Source organism: Pyrus communis, chromosome 12, assembly GCF_963583255.1.
Source record: "Pyrus communis chromosome 12, drPyrComm1.1, whole genome shotgun sequence".
Taxonomy (NCBI): Eukaryota; Viridiplantae; Streptophyta; class Magnoliopsida; order Rosales; family Rosaceae; genus Pyrus; species Pyrus communis.
Genome location: NC_084814.1, coordinates 635,963 through 645,644, shown reverse-complemented (window position 1 = coordinate 645,644; position 9,682 = coordinate 635,963). Strand labels below are relative to the sequence as shown.

The window sequence follows — 9,682 nt, the reverse complement described above, 5'->3', positions numbered from 1 at the left end:
ACATGAATATCCAATTTTAGAAGAAGGAACCCGTATAGAAACATTACAATTAGATAGATCAAGGAACTATAATAACCAAAGAGTTTGGAAGAATTATTATAATTAGCAGAACAAACTAGGATTATAGGAGAAGACCCACAGTTACATTGGAGTAAAAATAAAATAATAGCAAAATTAGATATAATTAATCCAGATTTGACCATTAAGACAACTGACATGCCTTGTAGTTTAATAGATAAACAAGAGTTTGAGCAACAAATTAAAGAGTTGTTAAATTTAAAAGTAATTAGATCCTCTAAGTCTAGACATAGATCAGCAACATTTATTGTGAGAAAACATTCAGAACTAAAAAGAGGTAATGCTAGAATAGTTTATAATTATAAGAGATTAAATGATAATACATATGAAGATAGTTATAAGTTCTCGAATAAGGATGGATTTATAAATAAAATTCAAGAGGGTAAATATTTTAGTAAATTTGATTGTCAATCAGGATTTTGGCAAAGACGATTAGCAGAAGAATCAATTGAGTGGACAGCTTTTACTTGTTCAGAAAGACATTTTGAGTGCCTTATTATGCCATTTGGACTTAAAAATGCTTCATCGATCTTTCAAAGAAAGATAGATCAAATTTTTAAGAAATATGATAATTTTTGTAGTATTTATGTAGATGATATTTTAGTACATAGTAAAAATAGAAATGAACATAAAAAGCACTAAGAGATAGTTTTACAAGAATTTATCAATAATGGAATTGTGATTAGCAAAAATAAAATAGCATTAGAAAAGCAAGATATATAATTTTTAGGAATGTATATCAAATCAGGTACAATACAATTATAAGATCATATAACTAAAAAGGTCTTAGAATTTCTAGATAAGTTAGAAAATAAAAAGCAATTACAAACATTCTTAGGATTGTTAAATTATGTAAGAAATTTTATCTCTGAATTAGGAAGAAAAATAACAGTATTACACAGTAAAACTAGCAAAACTGGACAAAAGTATTTTAATAGTGAAGATATTAAATTAGTTCAAAATATAAAAGAAGAAATTACTAAACTTAAGCCATTAACATTATCATTAGATGATAATTACAAAATAGTTGAAACAGATACTTCATCATTAGGATGGACATATATACTATACCAGAAAAAAGCATAAGGAGTCACCAAAGCCTGCCGAATAAGTTTCTAGATATTCATCAGGAAAATTTAGTGATGTACAATCAAGATTACCATCAATAGTTTAGAAATTTTAGGAATAATTAACTCGCTTGAGGCATTTTATTTGTTTTTACATAATGAAGTATTTACTATTAGAATAGATTGTCAAAATATAGCTGCTCATTATAACAAGATACATGCTAATAAACAGGCAGCCCAAAGATGTGTTAATTTTGTTGATTCAATTACAAGAAATGATTTTAAACCAATTTTTGAACATATAAAAGATAATGACAATACATTAGCTGGTATCTTATCAAGATTAATTTGTTGAATAGGAATGAAATATCATGAACCATCATCCTCAATTGGCACAAGACCACAAGGCAGAAGGACATCTGTCAATAGCATAATGATGCATTATGGACCTCCACCATTTAATGGATTCCAAAATAGTATAAACAGATTAGCATTACCACCAGTACCAACTTTCAACTTTAATGGCAATATTGTTGAAGGAATAAAAAATCAAACTCTGAGGTATAGGTCAAGAATACCAGAGCTTTTTGATAGGCAGCAGATTCTTCTATATAATTTTTAGAATATCCAAATCAAACAGCCAAACATAAAGTTAGATCATGAAAAACTAATAAGAACCTTAGAATAAGAGTTTGATAGCTTTAATTTTAATTTCCATCAAAGCAAGCATCATATTCATTCTTTTGAGCATAACTTTCAAGTCATTTTTAGAGACCATGAGTCATTACTTAGTAAGTTTACCAAAATGAACCAAGAACTTCAATCTCTTAGAATACAACAACATGAAAGTGACACATTGAAAAGAGAATTCAAAATAGGTTTGAAAACTGATCAGCATAAGAATAAAAAAAAATAAAAAAAAGATTATTGAACCTATAGAACAAGTGGCTAATGAAACCAAAGAAGAGATTAAGATTGAGCTCTTAGAAGAATACATTGAAATGGAGCAGCATCAACATCTGAGTAACAAAGAAAAACAAAAAAAATATATGAAAGTTTTCTTAGGAATATATGTTTAGACTTAATAACAGATGATATCCTATTAGAAGAAATTTCAAAAGCAAAATTAAGAATAATGTCACTAGATATGCAAAATGAGATCCTGAGTAGAGCATCACAGTCTCTGAAAGTTACAATTACAATTACAATTACAATAACAATGTGTTTTGTATCAGTCCATCTTTAATCCAAAGCCAGGGATGAATATTATTACAAAGATGTATCCACCATGTCTTTGTGATAGTACAAAAAATTGTATTTATAAATCAGAAATTAGTATAGATGTGGTCAGGATTAACATGTGAGATTTTAGATCATGACATTTTAGTTATGAGCATAAAAAAAAGCATAATGTGATAGAAGTTACCTCGACCTTACTATTAGAGTTTGACTATCTTGATAAAATATTCATTAAGCATATTTCCAAACTAAAATCATTTCCTAAAAAACTTATAAAAGTAGCAGAAGATTATCTGGAAAGGTGGAAAGAAATTTGCATAAGCTTTATTAGTAGTCCTCCAGATTGGTACATACATATGCATAAGGAGAAAGCTAAACATATATCCATGATTAATGAGGAGTCATTTAGACTATCCCTATCTCCTCACATAGATGGACTCTTTCATACAAAAATATTCTAAAATTTCGAGGAATCCAAATGTTAGTTTTACATGAGTTTGAAGATTTTAGGTATGATATGATATTAGTAGCAAAAGAAGAAGAAATGCATATTTACAGTAAGACAAGGTTTAGTCATTAGCCCTATTAGAAGCCTTAAATTTTCAAAGAAGAAACAGCAGAAATGTACTATAAAGTGAAAGAAGATAGAGAACGAGATACAAAGCTAGTAGACGACAATGAACAGTACTGGAACAATTTGACAGAAGAAGAGCTGCGTAACATCGATAACATGATGAAAGCATGAAGAGTTGGCAGCAAATTAGCATAAGTCGAATATCATCATGTAAAATAATGTATTTCCAAACAAAAATGTCAACATCATGATGGACCTTACTACAATAATAAAATAATGACATAAAAGTACATAAAGAAAGGAAATTGATCCATTATGAATTTTTCATACATAAAATATCCTTTTGATTAATAATGAATAGTGCTAGATCATTTTCGTTAAAACTCCCCTTAATTTATTCCATATTAAGACATAGGTTGCACTGGAGAATCTCCAGACCCCGCATTTCCCTATTCCCCAGAAATCTGACTCCCCATATAAAAACACTCGGCAACTCTACTTTATCATACAGACATCAAAATTGAAGGGTAAACCTGCTTGAATATTCTAAGGCCCTACAAGTAACAAGATGGACGTCCACAAAAACACTGCACGAGTTTGCAGTCACTCGTTTTTGGCAGCCGCAACTTGTCTTGCACCAACAGAAAAGAACTCGGTGATAACTTCGAGGGGCATGCCTTTGGTTTCCGGAACCTTCAAGAAGACGAATACAAAAGAAATGACACAAACCACTGCGTAAATCCCAAAGGCACCGGATAGGCCCATTGAATCAAGCATCACAGGTAGCGAGTAAGTGATGATGATGTCCCCAATCCAGTACACCAAGGCGCAGATGGCAATGCACAGGCCACGCACCCTTGTGGGAAATATTTCAGAGCACAGGATATTTGGAATCGGGCCATACGCCATGACAAAGACGCAGAAATAGACGACAACACAAATGGTTGATAGTGCTGCATGAAGAACTGAACCCAAGGTCAAAAGGTTGGTAACGACGAGAATGATGAGTGATACTATCAACACTGGAATCGTAGTCAGCAGCAGCACCCTGCAACATGGAATGCACCAGTTAAGATTTGAACTCTACACGTGTTCCTTGTCAGTTATTCCAATTTATAAGCGATGTAGCTAAAGATATGACCTCGAATGTGAGCCCCTAACCCAAGAGTTTGAGCTCAGATTATAAAAACAAATAAAAGTAGAGAAGAATAAATCACCTTCGACCAGAGATATCCATGAGCTTTATGGCGACAGCTATACAAGGAAGCATCAACAATGTTGTGAATGCACTTATAAGGAAGGATGCAGACGTTGAACTGAGACCCAAGTCTGAAAGAAGTACTTCAACGCCTGCCTCCTCAAGAATTTGAGGAGTGTAGTAGAGAACCCCATTTATGCCAGAAAACTGCACAATTATTTAACACTTCAGTCATTAGCTTCAACCTAGTGAAGATTACAAATTGAGGTTAATTACCTACTGAAAGAAGAGATTAACTTAACTAATTGCCCAAAAAGGGAGATACTTTAACCGTGAATGTATTTGGAATTATTGTTTATAAAAAGATAGAGATGAAAACTTCAGAATTATCCGTAACGATTTACTACCTGCTGGAGAATCTGGATTCCCATTCCAACTAACAATGCATGCTTAACTCCTGGTTCAAGCAGAGCAGCCCATATTGGTCCTTTTGAAGCTGTTTCCGCTGGATGAACCATTGCAGGTCCAACAGGATGCTTATCTATGAGCTCTTTCGAATAAAGAGCCGGCTGACTAACCAGAGCAGCAGCCTGGATAAACTCACCTTCTGCAGGAACATCACCACCAGGAAGTGACACAAGGGACCCACGACGGGAGCCTGGGCCTCCCTCCTGATGCAAATATACCCTTTTAAATCCTCCTTCCTTCTTTCCATCCTCGCCTTCTCTCTCAGACCACTTCCATGCCAACTGCCATCCACCACCGATGCCTGTGCTGCCAACTGTCTCCCCTGTTCCTTGCATGAGACTGCTGTGCCGCCTCATGCTTAGAGCACTGCCATGGGAAGCAGGGGGCACTAAATCCTTTTCCAGACTTGTTGCCTGACGTGAAATCAATGGACTATGCAAATTGTCATCTGAGTCTCCCGCAGCACCATCAGATCCATAGCCCTCACCTTCCCCGTGCAAACTCTCTTCATCCCATTGGTCAGTCTTAGGCCGATCTGCTGTGCTGAACATGCTGCCAAAATTAGGGAAAAGCATGCTTCGGGTACTTGCAGTCTCTGGGAAATTTTCATGAACACTACCAAACAGAGTGACAAGAGGGTCCATTAAAGGCACGCCCTGGTTTACCATGCTTCCTTGGCGAGAAACAAGACTAATAAGAGAACCCTGTCCGGTGACAGGTCTGGCAACCCAGGAAAGGCCTTCTTCAGGTCCATATAACTTGATTTTATCTTTGTCAGCTGGATCCTGACTATCGCCAAGCTCATCAGCTGGGCCTATTATGTACTCTTCTATCGATGTTTCACCCCCAATTCCAAGACCTTCAACCAGCAAAGCCAGTTCACCTATAAACCATATGTGTTAGCAAAATTTACAATAAAGGGGCATAGATTTACACAAATGGAAAAACTTGACATTTCTATAAATGCTCAATCTTATATTAGAGTGTACTTGTCACTCTTAAAACTCCTAGTCCAGCACAATATCAACAGGTCTATGAAAACAATATTGATGTGCAGCAAACATATAACAATCTGAGCATTAATCTATATGTGGCAAAGAAAGTGAAAACAAAAAGTAGAAACAGCGATGACGAATCAGATTTTTATGTGAAGCAAACATATAACAATCTGAGCATTATTCAAGAAAGCGTTTGGATTCGATCAAAAAAAAAAAAAAAGAAAAGAAAAGAAAAACAAAATGAAAGAAACCATTGGACCTTCTTGTGAACATGTGCACACCTTCCTAATTCCTATACTTGTTTTTCTATTATGTTTATATATAACAACCAGAGAGCTGTGGTATGCTATACAGAAAACATCTGAGAACATAATTTCTTCTTAAGTAATACAGTTTCCTACGAGCATTAGTAAAAATTAACTAAATGTCTAAACCATTTTATACATGTGAAAAACTATTTGTCTAAATAAAAATAGCATTAAATGGGAAACCAAAGGAAGCAATGAAGGCATCTCCGAGCATCTTTTACACATAAAGATATTATGCAGCCTTTTAAACGCTCTGGTTTATCGTACTAAATTTCAGTGAATGCTGCATGAATTTGTGATATGATGAAGTTTAGCATGCAATACCAAGCGCAATTTAACGTATGAGTCAACGCTAATTAACAAGAGATAGATTCTATGCAATCTGAAAGTGGATCTATGCATACAAACAAAATATTGCAAGCCAATAGTAAGGACCAAACCAGAAACATCTTCAGTGCCACGTAACTGCTGGAGAACAATCTTTGCCTCAAGCATCCTGCCCTTACTCACAAGCCATCGAGGAGATTCAGGCAAGTAAAACACCGTTAACCCAAAGTAGATCAAAGAGGGGATGGAAAGAACCCCAAGCATCAATCTCCAGCTTGGTGAGTCCATTAGTGACATCCCAAAAACCATACAATACGACAGAAACATGCCGCCTGAACCAAGGAACTGCGGAAGAGTATTCAAGGATCCCCTTATATCTGGTGGGGCAGTTTCAGATATATAGAGTGGGACGAGAGTAACTGCTAGGCCGATTCCAAATCCATCTAACAGCCTTGCTATACATAGTACATAGACATTGGGTGACCACACCATTACCAAACCACTCACAAAATAAAAGACTGAGGATGCTATTAACATTGGCCGCCGACCAATCCAATCTGATATGGCTCCTGAGCAAGTTGTAATAAATGTTGCTCCGATGAGTGACATGGCCACAACAAGGCCTTCTAAAGAACTCCCCAAGGAGAAATCTTCCGTTATGTAAACAATAGCCCCTGGAAACGTACAAGCAAGAAATAACTATATATTGGCTCTAAACTGTGATTCGAATGAACAAACCACGCAAAATGACTGTGAATGGGCAATGCTTAAAATTCACTTCAAACATGGGTTAGTTTTAAACTCGAAAAGATATTGATATCGTAAATCTGTAGCGGATAAGTACCGGCAATTGTGGCATTATCCCATCCTTGCAGCAGGTTACCGATTGTAGCAGCAACAGCCACCAGCACGGCTCCCTTCTTCATCTTTTCGCCAATGAATTATGAACAAACGAATGAACGAATGAGACCACCAATCTCAAAAATTACCTGAAACGAAAAAGTAGCCACATCAGAGAACTTGAAAAATCATTCAAACAAGACCCAGATCCAACTCACTCATAAGTAGCCACTCCTCACTGCAAATGGGTAAATAGGTCTGCAATTGCATCTCCCATAAGCACTTCAAAGTAAGATGCTTGATGCTTACCTCTTCCTTCAGGGGGTCAGAGAGTTTCCTTTATGTCAGATCACTCACTACTGAGTTCAATAAAAAGGGCCGTTGGAGAGAGAGAGAGAGAGAGAGAGAGAGAGAGAGAGTGTGTGTGTGTGTGTGAGTGTGTGTGTGAGTGTGTGTGTGTACGCACTGCAATCTGTGCTTCCAGAGCAGCAGGGTAAATATCCTAAAAATGGGTGATGGGTGAGGACTGGCTTCGGTGGCTAGCTGGCTGGTCTTAGGCGGAATCTTGGTATAGAGACAAATCCAGCCTCAAGTTTTGCAATTTTTTACTAATATTATTTGCAGATTAAGATCCAGAATGGCTCCTCAGATTCCTTTTCTCAATCGAGACCGATCCACAGCAATTTAGAGAGAAGAGAGAAGAGAAACAGAGGGAGAGAGAGATGGGTTTAAGAAGCAGTTGGCCAACAACCCTTCAACATCCGTCAGCCACTTCACTCGGTCTCTAACTACCAACTGAGTTGAGTTCTGGATAACTTGGACAATTGTCAAACAATTGAGCAGGAGCCCACCCACAACCAGAATTTCATGTACTAATTTAAAGAACAGATGAACATTTAAAAAGGGTTCCTAACTTCCTAGTTCCTAATACTACAAATGCTACTGTACCACTATAACAGTGAGAGAGAGTGACAGAGAGGGAGGGGGGAGAGTGTGTGTGTGTTGAACTTACTCATCTTTGGAGTCCAATCATAAGCCAATTGCAAGAGTAGATGTAGATTGCTTCCACTTTTATTTTTTTATTATTTTTTAAGTGATTGAAGCTGCCAAGTTCTTGACTTGTCTTGTTGTCCGTCATTATTTTTATCTTTATTTCCCGGTCACCTGTTAATCAGTTAGTTTTGCAGCTGATATTTTTGGTTTGTTCGGACTTTTCTCCGATTCCGCCTTTCTCCGCTTCTTTTCGATTCACAAAATTAGTCGGGGCTCGCAAAAGAAATTCCCTTAATATTTGTTTTGTCCGAAACTTTGAAGAGGACAAACAATGACAGATGCTTGCATATTCACGAAGGAAGAAAAAAAAAAAAAAAACCTAAAATTAGAAAATAATGATGGGCGACGGACCGCAAATTCAATAAACTCATATCCGAATTTATCACGAATGATCTCCACTAGTTCCTCGCACCATTTTATTTCTAGTTCTTATTCGTATCAATCATCCCTTTAATCAAATAAAACAAAAAACATAACAAAATGAAAAAAATAAATAAATTAGTTTTGAATGACACGAAAATTGAATAACTTTTTTTGGTTAAAAAAAACAAAAGAAAATTGAATAACTAAGATTGAAGATATACGTGCATTGTAACAACAATTAGCTTTTTTCAAGTCTCTTTTATAAGTTTATTTTAATGTTAGAGTAATGTCAGGTGGACCTATAGCCTAAATTTATAAACAATGTGATTTGTTACTAATATGAAATAAGCATATTAATCAACACTTAATTAATAATTTAATCATCAATAATCAAATCATATAATTTTACAAAATATGATCTAAATAGATAACTTCCCTAACATTAATATTGTGTTTTACGTTATTACCCACAAGTTTACCTAATAAATTTCTATAAAAGAAAAGTTAACACATCAAGGTACAACTTTTGAGATATACATCCATCATGAAATTTTGTTGACATGTGGAAAGATATGAATTATTGAATAGGAGCTTATTGTGCAGAAGCACACAACGGACCGCACATGCACACACAAGTCGGTATTGGGAAAAGATTCCCTTCAAATCTCTCCCATCAAGTCCTAGGGATTCGGAGATCCGGATTCTTGAAATTTGATCTAACGGTTACAATTATTATAACTTTTAAAGGAGCCCATCAAATTTCAAGAGTCCAGATATCCGAATCCCTAGGATTTGGTAGGAGAGATCGTGAGGGGATCTCCTCCCGTTGGTATTGACGATATTCCCACCATTTTAACCGTCTGAGAGAAATAGGTATGAAATTTCACAAAAAGGCCTCGACAATATATGTGTGTGGTATCATTGCTCATAAAGTACTAAATAACTCTCCTTTTAGCTGATGTGGGATACAAATGTGGCTCTAATCTCGGATTTGGATCCCATCCGGATCCAAATTGTGGGGATCTTAAGGATCCTCACATTATAACCATTCATCGTACATTGTGTGGTCAGAAGGCATTTGAATTTTTTATTTAAAATTAAACACATATAGTACCTAACGAAAACTGATCGCACAATATACAATAAACGATTAGGATGTAAAGATCCTC

General features: G+C 35.8%; 1 protein-coding gene across 2 annotated transcripts; it reads right to left on the bottom strand.

Annotated features, from left to right (window-relative positions):
- Positions 1–3,250: 3,250 nt before the first annotated feature.
- On the bottom strand, positions 3,251–8,057 carry LOC137710420 (monosaccharide-sensing protein 2-like). 2 transcript variants are annotated; one of them, XM_068449435.1, is made up of 6 exons: positions 7,316–8,057; positions 7,102–7,191; positions 6,371–6,931; positions 4,564–5,507; positions 4,176–4,363; positions 3,251–4,006 (listed from the first exon to the last, which is right to left on the bottom strand). In XM_068449435.1, exons 1-6 carry the CDS (start codon positions 7,365–7,367, stop codon positions 3,562–3,564), a joined length of 2,280 nt encoding a protein of 759 aa, XP_068305536.1. In that variant the 5' UTR covers positions 7,368–8,057; the 3' UTR covers positions 3,251–3,561. The 2 variants fall into 2 exon arrangements, with proteins under 2 accessions (XP_068305536.1, XP_068305537.1); XM_068449436.1 differs by having other exon boundaries at positions 7,102–7,246; positions 7,407–8,055.
- Between the last annotated feature and the right edge of the window lie 1,625 nt (positions 8,058–9,682).

Excerpts from the sequence above, each read along its gene's own strand:
- LOC137710420 (XM_068449435.1), bottom strand. The coding sequence starts at position 7,367 with ATGCAATTGCAGACCTATTTACCCATTTGCAGTGAGGAGTGGCTACTT. Across the intron at positions 7,192-7,315 it reads TGAGGAGTGGCTACTTATGA|GCGAAAAGATGAAGAAGGGA; the intron begins GTGAGTTGGATC and ends CATAATTCATTG. Across the intron at positions 5,508-6,370 it reads TGGCACTGAAGATGTTTCTG|GTGAACTGGCTTTGCTGGTT; the intron begins GTTTGGTCCTTA and ends TATGGTTTATAG.